The 21,962-nt window shown below is 45.1% G+C and overlaps 1 protein-coding gene across 1 annotated transcript in view; it reads right to left on the reverse strand.

The window, feature by feature from the left end:
• Window positions 1-21,962, reverse strand: part of ELP3 (elongator acetyltransferase complex subunit 3) — a 105,399-nt gene that overhangs the window by 74,174 nt on the left and 9,263 nt on the right. Inside the window, exons 5-7 of the mRNA XM_063422917.1 lie at window positions 20,860-20,923; window positions 19,513-19,581; window positions 18,616-18,770 (exon numbers count right to left, since the gene is read on the reverse strand). Coding sequence (XP_063278987.1) covers window positions 18,616-18,770; window positions 19,513-19,581; window positions 20,860-20,923 — 288 coding nt within the window. The remainder of the gene's footprint in view (window positions 1-18,615; window positions 18,771-19,512; window positions 19,582-20,859; window positions 20,924-21,962) is intronic.

Consider the following 21,962-nt stretch of genomic DNA (forward strand, 5'->3'; position numbering starts at 1 on the left):
AAATAAATAAATAAATATTTTTAAAGGGGTCATAAATAAAACCCCTTCTGGTGCAAAGACTGGGAACATCCAGCCCCTCAAACAGATTTAGTAAAATACTAATCAATCAATCAATAAATAAATAAATATTTTTACGGGGTCATAAATAAAACCCCTTCTGGTGCAAAGATTGGGAACATCCAGCCCCTCAAACAGGTTTAATAAAACAGAAATAAATAAATAAATAAATAAATAAATAACTATTTTAAGGGGTCATAAATAAAACCCCTTCTGGTGCAAAGATTGGGAGCATCCAGCCCCTCAACCAGGTTTAATAAAATATTAATAAATAAATAAATAAATAAATATTTTAATGGGGTCATAAATAAAACCCCTTCTGGTGCAAAGATTGGGAGCATCCAGCCCCTCAAACAGGTTTAATAAAATATTAATAAATAGATAAATAAATAAATAAATAACTATTTTAAGGGGTCATAAATAAAACCCCTTCTGGTGCAAAGACTGGGAACATCCAGCCCCTCAAACAGGTTGAATAAAATATTAATCAATCAATCAATCAATCAATTTTTTAAGGGGTCATAAATAAAACCCCTTCTGGTGCAAAGATTGGGAACATCCAGCCCCTCAACCAGGTTGAATAAAATATTAATCAATCAATCAATCAATCAATCAATATTTTTAAGGGGTCATAAATAAAACCCCTTCTGGTGCAAAAACTGGGAACATCCAGCCCCTCAAACAGGTTTAACAAAATATTACTAAATAAATAAATAAATAAACAAATAAATATTTTTGAAGGGGTCATAAATAAAACCCCATCTGGTGCAAAGACTGGGAACCTCTAGCCCCTCAAACAGGTTTAATAAAATATTATTAAATAAATAAATAAATAAATATTTTTACCCCTCAAACAGGTTTAATAATAAATAAATAAATAAATAAATAACTATTTTAAGGGGTCATAAATCAAACCCCTTCTGGTGGCCTGGAGCAGCAGTAGTGCAGGCCAGGGTGTCACACAGTGACACTGCTCAGTGACACCTGTAAATCATAGAATTCAGCCCAAAATTGACCCCACAGGGGGAAATTGTCACCATAAACCACGAGGATCTCCTGTACCACACCATTATTTAAATTAACTCCTCGATCTTGATCTTTACAAATCTGCTTTATCACAGCACTGTGTGAAACAGAGCCAGAATTCATTCGGCATCCACAATTCCCCGTGAATAAACCCAGAATCAGGGAATATTCTGACAAATAATCTCACTCAGCTGACGTGTTCCAAAAGCTGCAGCTTTGACGACTGCCCAGAGCAGGCATTTCTGAAAGTTCAAATGCCATTTGATTATTTGACTTTGTGCTGCTCCCTTTTTATTATAACATTTTTATTACAACGTTTCAGCGCTTGCTTTATCGCCAGCACTGCGACAGAGCACTTTGGTTTCTTAGCAGCATCAGCTTCCCGAGGTTCAAGCTTTCAAATCCTGCAAGAAGTCACTAAAAATACCCCCATTTATTGACTAAAACACCATTTTCCAATTTTGATAAGGTAACAGTATCTACGCCTGTTAAAAGATAAGGGAGAACAACTTTTTTCTCCCTGCCATGCCACCAACAGATAATTCTGCTCCCTCCTGCTGTGTTAGTTGGTTCAAAATCCACAATGGGATTTTTTCTGAGGTAAAAACCCTAAAACAAAACAGGTTTCTCCTCTTTCTGAATATTTTGACTCAATTTTAACCCCATGGAATGGCTCTGCCATCCAAAATACCTCCCAAGAGGAAAAGGAACAGGATGGACAGAAGTGCCTCAGCTAAGAGACACTTCAGGTTCATTCCATTCTGATATAAAAACCCTAAACCAAACACATTTTCCTCTTTCTCAATGTTTTTACCACATTTTAATCCCAAGGAGTTGCTCTACCACCCAAAAACTCTTGGAAAAATGGCACAGCACAAACACAAGCGGCTGAGTTCAGACACACTTGAGGCCAAATCCATTCTGAGGTAAAAAATCTAAAACACACTTGTTTTCATCTCTTTCTTTATATTTTTACCACATTTGAACACAAAGGAATGACTCTACCACCCAAAAAACCTCTGAAAAATGGCACAGCATGAGCACAAGTGGCTCAGTTAAGATACACTTCAGGCCTAATCCATTCTGAGATAAAAATCCTAAAATACACCCGTTTTCTCATTTTTCTCAATATTTTTACCACATTTTAACCCCAAGGAATGGCTCTGCCACCCAAAACCCCTCTGAAAAAGTGGCAGAGCACGAGCACAAGTGGCTCAGTTAAGAGACACTTCAGGCCTCATACATTCTGAGATAAAAACTCTAAAACCCGTTTTCTCCTCTTTCTTAATGTTTTTACCACATTTTACCCCCAAGGAGTTCCTCTACCACCCAAAAACCTTCTGAAAAATGGCACAGGATGAGCACAAGTGGCTCAGTTCAAAGATACCTCAGGCCTGATCCATTCTGAGGTAAAAAATCTAAAATACACCAATCCTCTCGTTTTTCTCAATATTTTTACCACATTTTAACCCCAAGGAATGGCTCTGCCACCCAAAAACCCTCTGAAAAATGGCACAGCACGAGCACAAGTGGCTCAGTTAAGAGACACTTCAGACCTCATACATTCTGAGGTAAAAACCCTAAAACACACCCGTTTTCTTCTATTTCTTTATGTTTTTACCACATTTTACCCCCAAGGAGTTGCTCTACCACCCAAAAACCCTCTCAAAAAAGGCACAACAGGAACAAAAGTGGCTCAATTTAGAGACACTTCAGGCCTAATCCATTCTGAGGTAAAAATCCTAAAACACACCTGTTTTCATCTCTTTCTCAATGTTTTTACCACATTTTATCCATAATGAATTGCTTTACCACCCAAAAACCCTCTGAAAAAGTGGCACAGCACGAGCACAAGTGGCTCAGTTAAGAGACACTTCAGGCCTAATCCATTCTGAGGTAAAAAATCTAAAACACACACATTTTCTTCTCTTTCTCAGTATTTTTACCACATTTTAACCCCAAGTTGTTGCTCTACCACCCAAAAACCCTCTGAAAAATGGCACAGCACGAGCACAAGCGGCTCAGTTCAGAGACACTTCAGACCTCACACATTCTGAGGTAAAAACCCCAAAACACAAGAGTTTTCTCCTCTTTCTCAGTATTTTTACATTTTTAACCCCAAGGAATGGCTCTGCCACCCAAAAACCCACAAAAAAAAAAAAAAAAAAAAAAAAAAAAAAAAAAAAAAAAAGGCACAGCATGACCAGAAGTGGCTCAGTTCAGAGACACTTCAGGCCTAATCCATTCTGAGATAAAAACTCTAAAACCCGTTTTCTCCTCTTTCTTAATGTTTTTACCACATTTTACCCCCAAGGAGTTCCTCTACCACCCAAAAACCCTCTGGAAAATGGCACAGCACGAGCACAAGTGGCTCAGTTCAAAGATACCTCAGGCCTGATCCATTCTGAGGTAAAAAATCTAAAATACACCAATCCTCTCGTTTTTCTCAATATTTTTACCACATTTTAACCCCAAGGAATGGCTCTGCCACCCAAAAACCCTCTGAAAAATGGCACAGCACGAGCACAAGTGGCTCAGTTAAGAGACACTTCAGGCCTAATCCATTCTGAGGTAAAAATCCTAAAACACACCCGTTTTCATCTCTTTCTTAATGTTTTTACCACATTTTACCCCCAAGGAGTTCCTCTACCACCCAAAAACCCTCTCAAAAAAGGCACAACAGGAACAAAAGTGGCTCAGTTTAGAGACACTTCAGGCCTAATCCATTCTGAGGTAAAAATCCTAAAACACACCCGTTTTCATCTCTTTCTCAATGTTTTTACCACATTTTATCCATAATGAATTGCTTTACCACCCAAAAACCCTCTGAAAAAGTGGCACAGCACGAACACAAGTGGCTCAGTTCAGAGACACTTCAGGCCTAATCCATTCTGAGGTAAAACCCTAAAACACACCCGTTTTCTTCTATTTCTTTATGTTTTTCCTCATTTTAACCCCAAATTGTTGCTCTACCACCCGAAATTCCTCTGAAAAAAGGCACAGCACGAGCACAAGTGGCTCAGTTCAGAGACACTTCAGGTCTAATCCAAGCGGGAGTGTTTGCACGGACTAATTAAGCGCCTGGCTGTAACGAGGAGCGGGAATGAGGCTGCCAGAGAGGGAAGAGCGCTTTGGTTTATTTTTATTTCTCCTCACAGCTTCCATCAAGGACCTCTGGGCAAGGTCTGGAGGGATCCTGCCACTCCTGACAACCAGGATGGAGCCGTAATGCGTAATTATCCCAAAAGCCGTAATCACTGCCTGCTCTCAGAGACATCCAGGCACGTCCTGAAAGCTCTGTCTTAGCTCAGGAAGCAAATCAAACAGCAAAAAAAATAAAAAAAAAAAGGACGTTGAACAGAAAAACCCTGACAAGACCTTCTCACACTGCTGCGTTTTTCGAGCCTGCGGTGTTTTCTGAGCTCCCATCCATCAAGTTCACAGCAACAGCGATTCAGAGAACTGATTTTTTATTTTTTCTTTTTTTTTTCAGCAACAAATTATTAGCCAGCTGTAACTGCAAACACCAGGATGAATTAACATATGCTGGAGTGAAATATTTCCAACAAGGAAAACGCGTGGCTGGAACGGGAGCCGAGTCTCAACATCTTTTTTTTTTTAACCGCCCCCATAAAAAATTAATGTTTAGAGGGAAAAAAAAAAAACCCAAAACAAGGCTAATTTAGGCAAAACAGTGCTTATCTCCTCCTCCCTTATGCTTTTCCCAGTGAGCAGAGCCAAATTACAGTTTGGAAATTGAGGCTTCGCGTTCCTCCCAGCAGAGAAGCAGCAACACGAGGTCCCAGGTTCCTGCCACTGAAATTTAGGGAGAGCTGAGTCTGGAATTGGACTCCCCGATGTTTTTAGTGGTTTTGGTGCCTTCAGTTCCCACTGGATATTCTTCCCAAGAATGTGTTTGGTCACTCCCAGCCCCATGGCCTGCACAAGGAAATTGTTCCTTTGGATTTAATTCCTATTTCACTCCACACCCCCGGTTCTTGTTGTGCCGGAGAAAAATCAACATTTATCCTTCTCTCCTCTCCTCTGTGCCGCTCAGGACCTCATAAATCTCTATTACATCTCTCTCAAACATCTTTTCCCTGCTTCCACAGCATCATTTTCCTCCCCCCTGCTTTTTAAGGGGAAGAAATGAGCCAGGTTCAAGCTGTGAACGAGGCGGCTCCATGACACCATTTCCCAGTTTTCTCTTCATTCCCACCACTGCAATTCCTCACACGGAGCTGATTTCTTAACTAACACCAAGCACCAGGGCTGTGTTTCTCACAGCTATCGACTAAAAAACTTTAAAATCTTATTCCCGAGTGGCATCAGACAACTTGGAGATGGCTGTGCTGTAGTAAAAAAAAAAAAGAGGTTCATAAACCTCTTTTATGAACAATGCTTTGTATCTGATTTTCCTCCTGCCCTTTCACAACAGGTCAAAACAACCTGCTCCAGCCCCAGGACACTCCTAATGAACTCCTTCTGTTGTGTTAATTGATATTTAATCAGTCTCTTAATATCTTTTGGTAATTTCTCTGTGCAGAACCGCCGCTCTTATTCCCTCTGCCCGCTGAAGGGTTTTTAGAAACGCAGGCAAAGTCACAAAGATTTGTCAAAGGCTTCAGAGAAAGCTCCAACCCCAATGTGTTGTTAAGAGCAGCCCGAGGGCAGGAATTCATCTGCCACACGCCGGGAACAAGAACCTCTCTGTGCTCCATCTACGGAAGGAAGGGAGGCGCTCCGGGCTTTTAGCAGCCCAAGAAAACAAAATCTTGTCCTGATAAATGCAGCCGAGGCCCGACGCATCAGCAAAACGAGTTTTGCAGCGTGTCTGGAAGAGGAAAACGCACAGAAATGTCCCATGTTCAATTTAGCGGGTGAGGAGGGCTTCGCTTCACCGCGAGCCACGGGGTTTAAATCTCGGATTAATGCGTGAATGTCAGTGAAAAAAACCCCAACGATTCATCTTGGGAATGGGAAATCCAGCACACACCGATCAGCCCAGCCTGGGTTTCCTGCAGCCACGGCGAGGAAATCGCGAGTGAAACCACGGGATGGTTCCAGCCACACATCCCAAAGCTCCTGTCCTTGCTCCCACAGATTTCCCATCCTTTAGCTCCCACTGACAGCACTTGGCGATGACACCCAAAGAAAAAAGGTCACAAAAGTCATCCCGAAAGATGTGACAAAGCTACAAGAAAAGGAAGGAACTGTTCAGAGAGTCCTGTGAAGATCCAGGCCTGCTACAGACGAGGAGGTTCCTCCAGCTCCTCCCCGATCCAGAATCGCAGAATTAGGAATTTATTAAGCTTGGAAAAGCCCTTTAGGTCCACCCAGGACCGCCAAGCCCAGCACCCCTGTCCCAAGCACTGCTAAAATGATTTCTTTTTAAAAGTAACAACCAGCCCTGCCAGGCTACCAAACCCACGCTGAACTGGGGAAAAAAAAAAATCCCATTTGTGAGGGATAATAACCCCAACCAGGACGATTTTCCAAACCGCTTTTTTTGTATTTTTTTGGCTCATGATGCAGAAGGAAAGCTGGGAACAAAGCGACGCTCAGCACAAAGAGAGAAAATTGGAGATGCTTTTGGAGCCCTGGTGTTTCAGAAAGAACCGAACGCGTTTCCCAGGAACGATTTGGGCGTTTCACAGAATCACACAATCGCGGGCGGTTTGGGCTGGAAGGGACCTCCGAGATCATCTTGTCCCACCACCTTCCACTACCCCAGGCTGCTCCAAGCCCTGTCCAACCTGGCCTGGAACATTTCCAGGGATGAGGCAGCCACAGTTTCTGTGGGAAAACGGTGCCAGGGCCTCCCCACTGAGAGGGAAGAGCGATCCAAGTGATGCCTTCAGTTTTAGCTTTTATATTTTTCACATTCTGGGCTGCCCAGGGGTGCAGTTCTGAGCCTCGTGTTAAGTGTCAGTGAGCTCTCTCCACAGAGCAGGCAGACAAAACAAATCCTTCTCCTGCTGCACACCAAGGACAATGGTTACAAAGTTTTCAGGCCCAAAAGCAAAAAAAAAAACCCAAAAAAACCAAAAAACAGAACAAAAAACCCCCTCTGGGCTGAAGAGAGAAAAGAAGGATGGGACTTCATAACCTGAAGCTGGAATTGGACAATTAACCCCAATATGCAAATGGACCAAAACTTATAAAAGTGTGAGACCTCGTGACTGTTTGTGCATTTTGTGACCATTTTGGGCCCATCTTGGGTGTAGCCCTGGCCAGGCTCTCGTCCTCCCCAAGGTGAATCCTTTAACGCCTTTCAATAAATCTGTTTTTTTCTCTAGCTCTGTCCAGCCTCTGCTCCAGCTCAGCCTTCCCCAGGCATCACAAGGAGTAATTTCTGTGCAGCAATCCAGGATAAACACTCACGAGTGTCTCTTTGCTTTAAGCACCTCCCTTCAGGGAGTGAAAAACAGGTTTGGGCAGCATTTGGTCAAAATTTCATTTTGGTCTCAGCTTTGCCAGCTCCTCACCACACCCTGACCATTCTCAGCCTGCACAGCCACAAAAAAACCCCAAAAACAAGGCCTGGTGGAAAACTTCCATGAGGAGATGGCCAAGATTTGTCCTTGATTTTTTCTCATCTTTGCCGTGTAATTACTTCAGGAAAAAAAACTTGGAAGAAAAACCGTTCTGCTGCCTGTTGCCAAATCGATACGATCAACCATTAGGTCATAATTATAAAGACAAGTTTCCCAGGGAAGAGTCAATACAAGAGTTGCAGGCGTGGGCTAACAAAGGACGCAGGAAGCAAAAAAAAAAAAAAGAAATAAAAAAACCCCTTACATCTAAAATTACGAAATAAACGACACGACAGCCTCTTTTATTAAATCCGCCCCGAAATTCGAGATTTTTCTGGCTGCGCTTGACGAGAGAGACGGCGCTGGGTGAGCCTGACACGGGCTCTCCGAACACCCAGCTCCAATTTCAGCTCTGATATCGACTCGCTGCGGGCCTGGGGGAAGCTGCACATCCTCAGGAACAGCCACTTCTCAGCTGCTCCTGAGGAAAAACACCACAAACTCAACGTCCCTCTGCTTTCCAGCTTCTTTATCCACCTCTTAAATGAGATTGAGCTCGTCCCCGTCTGACTCCGCCAGGGAAAAACATTTAGCTCGAGGAAGGAACGCAGCTTGATTGCTGCTCTGAGGAAACGAAGGGATTGTATCCATAAAATTATAAAGAGAGATAATAAAAAGCAGCCGTCAGCCAGAAGTGCCAGTGGAGAGTTTAGCTCATCTTGATCTCTTGCCAAAGCAAGTCCCTCACCTCTAAAGCTGCGATAGCAAAGTGGAAAACGTGAAAATCCACGTTTTGCCCACAAAAACACTCCTGGGTTTGCTGCAGCAGCTCCAGGAGCTCCGGGTGCCTCTGCCCCAGCTCCTTGTGCTCCCTCCTGCAGCTCCAAGGTGCCCACAGCTCCTCCTCCACAGCACAGGGCTTGGAACGAGATCCTCAAAGCCCCAGCCAAGCCGATTTTATGATTTCACTCAACTTTTAATGGTGGTTGAGTCATTGTTTGGAAAATGATTTCAGCTCTCAGCTGCTGCAGTCGCTGGGAGCTGCATCATCCTCGGGCACAGCCATCCCTCACGGCTCCAGGGACGCTGTGCTGTCCCAAGGAGCAACTTCCTGGGATGGGCTGAGGGGAAACGGCTCCTGCCACGGCTAAAACCCCCTCAAACAGCACAGAAATCAGAAATACGGAGAGGAGACAGCCAAAGGTGAGCAGGGAAAAGCAGAGATCGAGGGTGTTGGCCTCTCCTCCCGAGTGACAGAGCGACAGGGAACGGCCTCAAGTTGTTTAGGCGGTGGTTTAGGTCGGGTTTTAGGAATAATCTCATCCCTAGAAGGGTTGGAACAAGCTGCCCAGGGCAGTGGTGGAGTCATCACGCCTGGAAGTGCTCAAAAACATGGATGTGGCATTTGGGGACGTGCTGGTTGATGGCTGGACCTTGATGGCCTTAAAGATCCTCTCTAAACTTAATTATCCCATGATTCCGTGATCTGGAAACGAGAACGGAACCAAGCACTGGAAGACTCAGGAGTATCCTCCATAAATCAAGGACTGGCAGGAGCTCAAGGGGCCAGAAATGGGAGCTGGAGGTGGAAACTCCTCCTGTCCCAGGCCAAGGCTCCTGGGGTGGGATCCTCTCCCCTCCCGCGGCAGTCGGAGCAGGAGCCGGATCCCTCCCTGCCGACTTCAGCCCCTGCAAGGGCTCATCGGGCACCCAGGAGCAGCTGAGCTGAGCCCACACCTCACCCCAGAGCCGCCAGAGGGAAAAAGGGGAGGCTGTTTCCACCCAAGGAAGGAATTCCCGCTGATTCCCGGGTTTTCAGAGCGGCGCACAAACCGCCTCTGGAGATGAGGTGGGTAAAGATTAGGAGAGTTAAGAGAGAGCTAAAAAACGAGGTCATTGCACAACCCAAGGCCCGGACAGAGGCTGAGCAAACCGAGGCTGCACAAACACCTCCCCGCAGCTCTGCATTCCCAGATTTTGAGCATCCCAACTTCCCGAACTCCTGAGCCGTGGAAAGCGAGCGCAGGCTCCCGCGGCGCCTTCGCCGCCACGCGTATTTCAAACCAAACAGCCTCTGCTCCGCCTGGCACAGCGCTCCCCAAACCCCGGCTCCTGCAAGAGCATGAAAATTAAACCTGACTTTTTTTTTTTCCTTTTTTCCCTTTTTCCCCTTGTTCCGCACCGATTGCACCCACCATGTCACCAGAAAATGAGTTTTCTTTCAAATTAATTTAGCGCCGTCGAAAGGCGGCGGGCTCCGGGTTTGCAGCGCCAATGAGGCGAGCAGAGCGCAGCTGAGGGAGCCATAAACCACAGCTCCCTATTTCACCAGCTCATTTCCACCCGGGCTGCAAAGCAATCCCTGCTGGAAGCGGGCGGGAAGAAGGGGAGCGCGGGTCCCCCGTCGGCGCTGCGGGGTGACGGGTTCGGATCGCTCCCGCCCTTCTGCAGCTCGGGGAGATTGGAAATGTTTGAGTCTATGCCTGCCTGGAAAGTCGGGATACGACAGCCACTGCTCCTGCAGGCTTCGGGATGGTGGAAATGATGGATTGACCCAAGAGTGGTGTAAACCACGAGGGAATTAACCCAAAAATCTCATTCACGCACAGCACCCCGCTCAATCTGCGGCATCATCTCCGGGTCGCCGGCACGGCTGGAATTAAAACCGTGTAATCACCAGGCCGGGTTCAAACTCACACAGGTGGCCAAGCCCTGGAGAAAGCTCCGTCTCCAGCCCCAGCCGGTCACTCGGATCCCATCCCGCCGTGAACATTTCAGCACGGGTCACCGGAGAACTTGTTGTGCCTTGCCAAAATCACGCGGTAGAAACGAGCAAAGAATTCCCTCTGGCAGGTGTTCAGCAGTCATTTGCTGAAAACGTGCAGGGAAGAGCGGGGAAATTCATTATTCAGCCCTGACAATGTCATGACCGCTGAGGCCGCCACGCCGCTCCGACCAGCGCGGGGTAAAACGCGGATTTACGAACGTCGCTGGTTTTGAGGTGGCTCCAATTCCCGAGTAAACACCTCGGAATCCTTGGAGGGAGAAGGGTTTGGTGCCTGTGTCCCCCTTGGGAAACCCCAAACCACCCGGCCAAGGCGGCGTGGGTTTGGCTTCCTCGTGTGTTTTACTCCAAGCTGGAAGGTTTGACGTGCAGGAGGAACAGTCACAGGGCAGATAACGGGATAAGCAATCCCATTCCACGGCTGAGGACGGAGAGAAAATGGAAAGCTCCCCCGCCACGAGATTAGGATCTGATGAAATGACTTTTTTTGCTCGGAGAGCTTCCAAATAACATCAACTCCGGCAGTTAAAAGTTGGAAAATGCAGCAGGAAATGAGCAGGCGACAAAGGCCGGACAGGTTTGGGGTAAAATTCCTTAAATCCTGCAAGACTTATGAAGGCAGGTAAGGGATAAACACCCAGTGACAAATGGGTTTTAATGGGAAATATAGAATGGTTCGGGTGGGAAGGGACCTTAAAGCTCATCCCATTCCAACCTCAACACCTTCCAGGGATGAGGAACCACAACCTCTCCGGGCAATCTGTGCCAGCGCCTCATCACAACGTCCAAGGCTGGAAACAAAGAAAATCTGCCTGTTTTTCCCAGAATTATTAGGAGCTAGGCTCCAAATCTCTGGGAACAAAAGGAAAATTAGGCAGATTTTCTGCTGTAAACGATCTGGCACTGGAACAACAGCCACTTATCTCCTGCCTGGATGTCCGGAGGGATTTGACAGACAAGCTCTGACGGATCCAGCCACGGCAATTTCCAACGCCGCTGCCTCCTGCTATTCCCTTCCTGCTGCCAGGAGCCAGGCACAGGAGGGGACAAGGGCCCGGTGAGTCCCCACGTCCCCAAATTGCCGCTGGAACCGGAGCTGGGATTGGAGCTGAACCCGGCAATTTGGAGCTTCAAGAGCCTCCCTGTCACTGCACCCACTCATTATGGCAGGGCCAGGAGCTGACTGTCAAACCCCGGCGGGTTTTAATTTCCCACTCCCCCCTCCGGGCAGAGAAGGAGCTCCTTAAATCGCCTCTCCTCCCCAAAATTCCACGAATTTGCCCCGGGAGTGAGGAGCTGCCTGCTCTGGAAGGGGTCACCTGGAGCGGAGGGGTCAAGGTAGATAAAAGGAGAACAGCATGAATCACTGCAGAGTGAGTCAAAGCCCGGCTTGGTTTTTTTCTGCTGGAGTCACAATTAGCAACTCGGCAAGCTCAATTAAGAGACATTAGCGGAACGAGCTCTGTTCCAATGGAATTGCAGGGCAGCTCCTTCCCTGCCTGCGGGAGCGGGAGGTGAAATGGGTTTGCTCTGACCCCTGCCCAGGAGGATCTCTCGTTCTGGGGTCAGTGGAATACGGGCACAGCCTCAACGCGCTCGTTTGTTACCACAGAGATTTCACAGCGTCCTAAAAACTGGGCAAAAAGGCGGAATTTTGGTTAAAACACAGCACCAGCAAGCCCAAAATTCAGAGTCATAAAAACCGGGCAAAAAGGCTGAATTTTGGTTAAAACACAGCACCAGCAAGCCCAGAATTCAGTGTCCTAAAAGCCGGGCAAAAAGGCTGAATTTTGGTTAACACAGCACCAGCAAGCCCAGAATTCAGAGTCCTAAAAACCAGGCCAAAAGGCTGAATTTTGGTTAAAACACAGCACCAGAGAGCCCAGAATTCAGTGCCCTAAAAGCCAAGCAAAAAAGCTGAGTTTTGGTTAAAACACAGCACCAGGAAGCCCAGAATTCAGTGCCCTAAAAGCCGGGCAAAAAGGCAGAATTTTGGTTAAAACACAGCACCAGCAAGCCCAGAATTCAGAGTCCTTAAAGCCAAGCAAAAAGGCAGAATTTTGGTTAAAACACAGCACCAGCAAGCCCAGAGTTCCCTGCAGGAACCTGACTCCCAGAAAAGGTGCAGAAGTCTTATTTGGGTAGTTTAGAACGGATTTCAGCTTTATAAAGCACCATTTTTCTAAAAGCAGGTTTGTTCCTCAATATTGAGAAGCAAATCCAGGCATTGCTGGGCCTTCACAATCACAGAATTCCAGACTGGTTTGGGTGGGAGGGGACCTCAAAGCTCATCCAGTTCCAACCCCAACACCTTCTCCTATCCCAGGTTGCTCCAGCCTGGCCTTGGACACTTCCAGGGATCCAGGGGCAGCCACAGATCCTCTGGGAATTCCGTGCCAGGGCTCACAGCCAAGAATTCCTTCCCATTATCCCATCCATCCCTGCCCTCTGCCTGCAGCCACCAGGATTCCTTGGAGCAGCTTCCATCAGAAGAATCGAGGCACCCGAAATCACTGTGGGAATTTGGGAATGGCTGGGGCTGGAAGAGGCCTCTGGAGACCACCCAGCCTCGAGCAGGATCACATCCAGGTGGGATCCGAGGATCTCCAGACTCCACAACCTCTCTCTGTTCCGCCATCCTCAGGGTTTTTCTTTTGGTGCATCCATGATCTTCCCACAATCCTCTGATAACCACACGAGGCACACCCAGCTCTGACCTGGCCTCTTCAGGACTCATTTCCAGCTGGGATTCCAAAAGGAATCTGCAGCTCCACATCCCAAACCAAGCACTGCAGGAGCCGCCTGAGCTCGGGGTTTGTTTTTCTCCCTCCCCAGCGGATTAAGAGGTCCTAAACTCTGACTATTTACAGCCTGTGTCTTCTCTTCCAGCAGAGCTCGGATTTGTCCTCTCTGCCCCCAAAAAAATCAATCTGGCTTTTGGGATACCCGAAGGAAAACTTCCCTCCCCGCCAGGATAATTGTGGATAAGTGCTGCCTGCTCCCCAGCTCCGGGGAGGAACAGAGAATGCTGGAACACAAAAGGACTCCTGGCACGGGCGATCGATGGAAATCCAAGGAAAAGCTGGAGCCGGGAGCTGCGGCTGGATCAAACGCAGCGGTCGCTCCTCGGGGTTCTGGGATTCCACGTGGAAAATGGGATTTTGGAGGGACTGACGCCCCAATTTTGGAGCTGTCACGGGAATAATTGTGTCTGCTCTGCACCTGGATGCTGCCTCGGGAATATCAGGGGTAGGAGAGACCCGGACTGCAAATTCCCTACTCTGTCACAGGCAGCCTTGGCAAACATCACCACACCCTTGAAACAAACTATGAAAAACTGTGAATTATTGCCACAGGATGCTCGAAAGGATTCTCATTCCCTAAGACACTGAAATCACAGAAATCGTGAAAAAACTGTAAATTATTGCCACAAGATGCTCATAAGGATTCTCATTCCCTGAGACACCGAAATCACAGAAATCATGAAAAAACTGTAAATTATTGCCACAAGATGCTCGTAAGGATTCTCATTCCCTGAGACACTGAAATCACAGAAATCGTGAAAAAACTGTGAATTATTGCCACAAGGTTCCTTAAGATGCTCATAAGGATTCTCATTCCCTGAGACACCGAAATCACAGAAATCGTGAAAAAACTGTAAATTATTGCCACAAGATGCTCGTCAGGATTCTCATTCCCTGAGACGCCGAAATCACAGAAATCGTGAAAATCATGGAATGGTTTGGGTGGGAAGGGACCTTCAAGATGATCCAACTCCAACCAGCTGCAGGCACCTTCTGTTGGGTCGGGCTGCTCCAACCTGGCCTTGGACAATTCCAGGGGCAGCCACAGCTTCTCTGGGAATTCTATTCAAGGGCTACAGCCAGGAATTCCTTCCTGATTTCCCATCTGGCAGTGGGAAGCCATTCCCTGTGTCCTGTCCCTCCATCCCTGTCCCCAATCCCTCTCCAGCTCTCCTGGAGCCCCTTTGGGCTCTGAGGTTTCTCTGGATCCTTCCCTTCTTCACAGGAACATTCCCAGCTGCTGGAATGGGCTCTGAGCTCTCCCTGGATCCTTCCCTTCTTCACAGGAACATTCCCAGCTGCTGGAAAGGGCTCTGAGGTTTCTCTGGATCCTTCTCTCCTCCAGGTGAGCACCCCCAGCTGCAGGCACCTTCTGCTGGATCGGGCTGCTCCAACCTGGCCTTGGACAATTCCAGGGGCAGCCACAGCTTCTCTGGGAATTCTACTCAAGGCCACAGCCAGGAATTCCTTCCTGATTTCCCATCTGGCAGTGGGAAGCCATTCCCTGTGTCCTGCCCCTCCATCCCTTGTCCCCAGTCCCTCTCCAGCTCTCCTGGAGCCCCTTTGGGCTCTGTAAGAGGCTCTGAGGTTTCTCTGGATCCTTCCCTTCTTCACAGGAACATTCCCAGCTGCTGGAAAGGGCTCTGAGGTTTCTCTGGATCCTTCCCTTCTTCACAGGAACATTCCCAGCTGCTGGAAAGGGCTCTGAGGTTTCCCTGGATCCTTCTCTCCTCCAGGTGAGCACCCCCAGCTGCAGGCACCTTCTGTTGGATCGGGCTGCTCCAACCTGGCCTTGGACAATTCCAGGGGCAGCCACAGCTTCTCTGGGAATTCTACTCAAGGCCACAGCCACGAATTCCTTCCTGATACCCCTCTGGCAGTGAGAAGCCATTCCCTGTGTCCTGTCCCTCCATCCCTTGTCCCCAGTCCCTCTCCAGCTCTCCTGGAGCCCCTTTAGGCTCTGTAAGAGGCTCTGAGGTTTCTCTGGATCCTTCCCTTCTTCACAGGAACATTCCCAGCTGCTGGAATGGGCTCTGAGCTCTCCCTGGATCCTTCCCTTCTTCACAGGAACATTCCCAGCTGCTGGAAAGGGCTCTGAGGTTTCCCTGGATCCTTCTCTCCTCCAGCTGAGCACCCCCCAGCTCTCCCTGCAGGAGAAGCCGGAGCTGCGGGTGCAGATTCCCGATGCTCCCGCTTTTCCCCGGGGCTGCTCCCTCATTAGGAGTCGGCTCCCGGGGCCGTGGTGACTCACGGTGGCAGCTCAGCACCGCTCATGACTCACGGCTCAGGTGAGAGGAGCAGCAGCTCCATTTGCATGAGCATTTCACACCTTCTCCGGCTCTCATTGTCCTCGGCACACAGCAAAAAAAGCAGCCGCAATCAACCCGGCCTTGATGGGAGCAGCTCCCGGGGAAAAGATGAGGAAAGGAGGAAAAAAAAAATCCATCCTGTAGCGATTTGATCAAAACTCTTAATAATTGCCAACCCTGACAGCGCCCAGAAATTCCAAAGTGAAATTCTCGGTGAGAAAAATTAAAACTTCTCCGTCTTCAGAACCAAAGATCCCCCCTGGCTCTGCAATTCTTTACTCGCTCCTCAGCCGAGCCATTTCTCAAGCAAACCCGAGCACCTCGAGCTAAGATCTCTGTCTGGACGCTCTAAAAAAGCGTTTATTACCCCCAAAAGGGAGGCGCTGCAGAAATATTAAAACCCAGCAGCGCTTTCTGGGGGAATTCATTTCCATCCTCCACTCTCGCTGTGAAAAGCCTCGAAGTTTCCCTGCTTATCTTGGCAAAAATGTCATTTTTGGTCCATGAGTTCAGGCATTTACCCGCAAGAAAACCGAAGTTTCCCTGCTTATTTTTACAAAAATCTCACTTTTGGTCGAGTTCAGGTATTTAACTGCAGGAAAACCGAAGTTTCCCTGCTTATTTTTACAAAAATCTCACTTTTGGTCCACGAGTTCAGGCATTTACCTGCAGGAAAACCGAAGTTTCCCTGTTTATCTTTGCAAAAATCTCACTTTTGGTCGAGTTCAGGTATTTAACTGCAAGCAAACCGAAGTTTCCCTGTTTATCTTTGCAAAAATCTCACTTTTGGTCCATGAGTTCAGGCATTTACCTGCAGGAAAACCGAAGTTTCCCTGCTTATTTTTACAAAAATGTCACTTTTGGTCCACGAGTTCAGGCATTTACCTGCAAGCAAACCGAAGTTTCCCTGCTTATTTTTACAAAAATCTCACTTTTGGTCCACGAGTTCAGGCATTTACCTGCAGGAAAACCGAAGTTTCCCTGCTTATCTTTGCAAAAATCTCACTTTTGGTCGAGTTCAGGCATTTATCCTGCAGGAAAACTCGGGATTTTGGGTGAAATCCAAGGGTTTGAGGGGTGATTTCTTAATCCAGGTCCTGGTGAGGGTCAGGACTGACCTCCCTGGCAGGCTCTGCTGTGGAAGTGCAGGAATCAAATCCTTTTTATCAGATTAGCCGGGGCCAGGAGCCTCGGAGGGCTGCTGGAAATGAAGCATTAGGAGAAGAAAATTGAAAATTACCTCGGGACGAGGATGGATTGATGGTCCCTGAGCTCGGGTCGGGCAGAGCTGGGGTTTGGGACAGAAAACCCAGGAATTTCTGGGTGAAAAGGGGGAAAATTGGGGTTTGGAGCAAGCTGGGAGAGTGGAAGGTGTCGATGAACCAAGGGGTGAATGTTCCTTCCAACCCAAACCACACCAGGATTCCGTGATCCTCCCTGCCTGAAGGTTCTTTCCCACACGAAGGGATCTGGGTACAAAATCTGAACTTAAATCCTGATTTTCCCCACAAATAAAACCTCCAGAATCCCACAGGGAGGGAGGGGTGAGCGAGGCAGACCCCGGGGTGCTGCTGAGTGCAGGGAAAAATCTCTCACAACTCCTCATTCCTCACTGCTGGGAGCGCTGAAAGAGCTGAATCCTGGCCACAAAGAGAAATAAATCCAATAATAAATCCTAAATAAATAAATTCCAAGTGTCACCGGCCGTCCCAGCCGATGCTGCAGTGACACAGAGCAGCGACCACGCTCCAGAAGCACAAAAAGCAAAAGCTCTGATTCATCTCCAGCCCCGTTTTCTCCACCTCTCCGATATGTAGGAAACACAACTCCCACAGAACTCCATTTACCAAGCACTCAGCCTGAGTTTTATGTAAAAAAAAAGAAATAATAAACCTTTATTTATCTGCTGAAGAACCCACACGTTGCCAGGGCAGGTTTTTTTTTTCCCTGTCACCCTGCTCGATCCGTGTGACAATTTTGGGTTTAAAATTGCTGTGGCAGAAATAGTTCCCTGATTATCTGCACAGCCAAAGGCCAGGCTTGAAAAATTATTTTAAGGCCCAACAAAATCAGCTAAGACACCTGCAGCAGGAAAAAAATAAATGGACTTTCCACACCGTGAATCACAGGGGTGATTTGAATGGACGGCCTGCAAGCACCACGCTCCTTCCCCGAGGAGCCGTGTCCTTCAGAAACTCTTTGCACAACTTGTTCGGTGTTTTATCTCGATAAAAGCCACTTGGAAAGAGCAGCAGGGCGCTTTTTTTGTTTGGACTTTGAGCGAGGAGAGGCGGGGAAAAAAGAAAAAAAAAAAAAAAAAGGCAAAGGAAAGCAGCAGAAGAGTTTGGTGCCCTCCAGAGGAAAAAGCAAAGTAAGGCGCAGCCTTGGGATACAAAAGCTCGGTTCTAAAATCGCTTCTGGTGGAGATCACAGCTCTGAAATCACTTTAGTTGGGAGATAAAAGTTCTAAAATCGCTCCTCTCGCAGGTGACAGCCCTAAAATCGCTCCTCTTGGAGGATTTTCAGGAGAGGACAACGCCACCAACAAAACCCTGCGGAAGGGGCGGCGAACCGCGCCCGCCCCAGGGATGCTCACTCATTTAACCACCCCAAATCACCAAAATTCATTATTTTTTCTGAAAATTCAGCGTTTGCTGGTCCTGAACGGCTCAGGCTGTGCTTCCCGAGCTGTCCAAAGGGAGGAGGCGACTCCGGGGAGCCGCAGGGGAGAGGGAAGGGGCCGGGAGCGCTGACGCTCAGCGGGGCTGAGTCATCCCTGACGTCCCAGGCAGGAGCAGCTCCCCCTGCCCAGGCTCGGGGAATAAATAAACACCAAAAAAAACCCAATCGAGAACAAAAAACAATCGAGAATAAACCCGTGACATTCGTCACAAGCCCCGAATGGAGGCGATGAGGCGTGACAGGGCCTGGCTGCAACAGCAAAATAAAAAATCAGAGAGGGGAGAAAAACTTTTTGGTTTTGCTGCGTTCGCGGGGTGCTCTGCAGAGCTCTAAATATCCCCAAAACCACATTTAAATCCAAAATAAATATATATAATCCACCTCAGGGAGGGTTTTTTTTTGAGTTTAAACCTCACCTGACGGCCTCTGCCACGTTGTTGGAGGTGTGGCCTGATAAAGCGTCGTGCAAATTGCGGATGAAATAATCGCGGTAATCCTCGGGCAAGGCCATGAAGGTGCCGCCCATCACGATGAATTCCACCTTGTCCACGCTGTGGCCCAGCTGCTTCAGCTGGAAAAATGAAAAAAAAATCAATTTATGAGTTAAAATTTAAATTTGTGAGGGAAAAAGAATGATCAGACGGAGAGGTTTCGCTGTTGTCAGCCATTTTGTCACGCGGCGTTTTCACTCTTTGGTTGTTTGGTGAAAGGGAAATTAATATTTTTATAGCTGTTTTTCCTTTCAAAAAACCCCTCAAAAGTAAATTTTTTTAACTGTGAGAACTCGGTGCAGGTGTTGAACCTGGTGTAGAGAAATCAGAATTGTGTGAGTTACTGGTTCTGGTTTGAAATGACCCAAATTTGGCCAAAAAGGCAAAAAATTTCCTTGAATTTCCTTCAATCCTGAGGGGGAAAACACTGAATTAATGGAATTTTCCAATGGATTTGGAGATAAAGAAAAAACTGTTCAAAGCAGGGTTGAGAAACTTTTCACATCCAGCTCTCAAACACTCAAATAATTCTAATTAAATTCTAAATTGATTCTAATAAAATGGAATTATTATTAAAAATCAGGTCTTGCACAGAAAAGATCTCGGGAGAGGTTCAAACCTCACTATTTATTTAATGGAAATGAGAATTGAACTCTCATTTCCATTTTTTTTAATTTAATTTTTTAAAATTTTTTTTAAATTTATTTTTTTAAATTTTCACTTAAAGTGAAAATTTTAAAATTTGATTTTTGCAGCTCACCAGCCCAAGAAAATGAAATAATTCTCATTTTTTTTGCATCCCAATCCCAAGGGAAAATGTACCTGCTCCACTCTGTGCCTGGTCTGCAGGTAGGGATCGTACCGAGCCCGGATGGCCCTCATGGATGTTGGCTGAAAAACACAAAAAAAATTAATTTAAAAACCTTTTTATCCCCCAAAAAACAGCCTGAAAGAACAAAATCCAACTTTTAACTTCAAACTTTAAATCCTGATTGAGCCAGAGCCTTCAAACCCACAAACCTGGACTTTGAAAAATTATAAATATAAACTTGGCTCCTTCAACTCTTAAAAAAATACAACATTTTTACCCTGAGATGGCAACATGACCTAAAAACACCAAAATTATTCAATTTTAGTGCTCTCAACAGCTGAAACATTTCTGCAGTGAGTCACAAAAATGTTCCAAAAATCACAAAAGGTTTGTACAAATCACTCAGCATCCTCCAGGCTTCAGATATTCTCGAAATTCAATTTATTCCTTCAATTCAAATCCCTAAATTCTCTTTTTTTTTCTATCACCAGCTGATTGGAGCTTATTAATATTTTAAGAAGATTTTCCAAGCACTTTTTGTATTCATTTCTCATTTTTATTCCTTATTTCCTTCACGGGACAAGATTTAAATCACTGAGGTGACAACAGACAAAATTCCAATTTAAAAGGAATTTTCACCAGGTTAATCCAGTTGGATTTTTACCTCATTTTCCTGCTTCTCATCCCCACCACAGCCATGAGATTTTTTGGTTAAAAAATTATTATAATTATTATTTGGTTAAATAATTCAGTCACAAACTGCTGTTAAACTTTCTCCAGGCAACGAGGGGGGAAATAATTTGGAAATATAAAAATTTAGGGAGGGAATATAGTTTGGAAATATAAAAATTTGGAAATATAAAAATATAGTTTGGGAAAATAATTTGGAAATACAAAAATTTAGGGAGATATCACTGCGGATAAAAGGGAATAAATGTAATTTCAGAGGCATTAACAGCTAAAAAAATGGGGATTTTTAACCAAAATTTAGATTTTTTTACTCCTGTAGGAACCTCTCCACATCTCCAGTGCTTGAGGAACTTTATTACAGAATTTTTCAAAATTTTAACTCTTTGTTAATTGCTGTAATTAAGAATTTCACCCCTAGACTTTGAGCTGCTTTAGAACCTGAAGCTTATTAAAAATTGAAAGATTTAAAAATTAAAAATCTTTTAAAAAGATTTAAAAATTTAAAAATTTGAAGCTTATTAAAAACCAATTTTGGTTTTATTGATTTCTTGTATTTATTTTTGGTTTTGTCCTTGCCACATGAGTGAGACGCAGAATTTAAGCCCAGCCTAAGTTTAAGCCGGGCTTAAGGAATGTTGGAATTTTCCCAAAATCAGGGAAATCTTTACCTCATATCCCGTGTAGGACTGGGTGGAATATTCAAAATCAGAGTCAGGCCCGCCTGGGCAGTACCTGCAGGGGAAAAAAACAGGGAAAAAAGGAATTAATTAAAGGAAAAAAGGAATTAAATTCCAAATTTAATCCAAATTCCAGCATTTCCTGCAATTGCTGAGCCTGTCTGTGTTACAAACACTAAATGGACAGTGCAAAGCAGGGGTTTTAATTAATTTTAATTAATTTTAATTAATTTTAATGAGAATGGGATGGCCAAACCCAGCTCAGACCCACCAGAGACTTTCTGGAAGCAAAATCCGTGAAATTTCTGGGACACTGAATTATTTTAGGGATAAAATTATTCCCAGCCATAAAATTTTGGGGCAACAGCTCCACACAAATTAATTGATTTTTTTAAAAAAATAATTTCACAATTTGAATGTTTTCCATGATTCTCTCAAGAGCATCACTTTGATTATTTTATATAGTTTGATTTTTTGATGTAATATGATTTTTTGGATATAATATGATTTTTTAATGATTTTTTTGATATAGTATGATTTTTTATATAATATGATTTTATATGACTTTTGATATAGTTTGATTTTTTATATAGTTTGATTTTTGATATTTTTTTGATATAGTGTGATTTTTTTGATATAATGATTTTTATATAATATGATTTTTATATAATGTGATTTTTTGATATAGTATGATTTTTTTTATATAGTATGATTTTTTATATAATGATTTTTGATATAATATGATTTTTGATATAATATGATTTTTGATATAATATGATTTTACATGATTTTTTGATATAGTATGATTTTTTATATAGTATGATTTTTTGATATGATTTTTTTATATAATATGATTTTTTGGGGGGGCAAAATTGGGATATCACCCTGTCCCACCATGGATTTCCCCAGAAATTCAGGAAATTTGAATATTTTGATGGTGACAAAGCTCAGCTGCTTTTTTTTTTGTTTTTCCTGAGCTTTTAGGGAAAAAAAAAAATTTATTTAATAAAATAAAAATAAAATAAATTTAATAAATATTATTTATTAGTGTTCTCTAATAAATAAAATATTCCAAGTGCTCAGGGATGGGTTCA

Source organism: Prinia subflava, chromosome 2, assembly GCF_021018805.1.
Source record: "Prinia subflava isolate CZ2003 ecotype Zambia chromosome 2, Cam_Psub_1.2, whole genome shotgun sequence".
In the NCBI taxonomy this organism is placed as follows: Eukaryota; Metazoa; Chordata; class Aves; order Passeriformes; family Cisticolidae; genus Prinia; species Prinia subflava.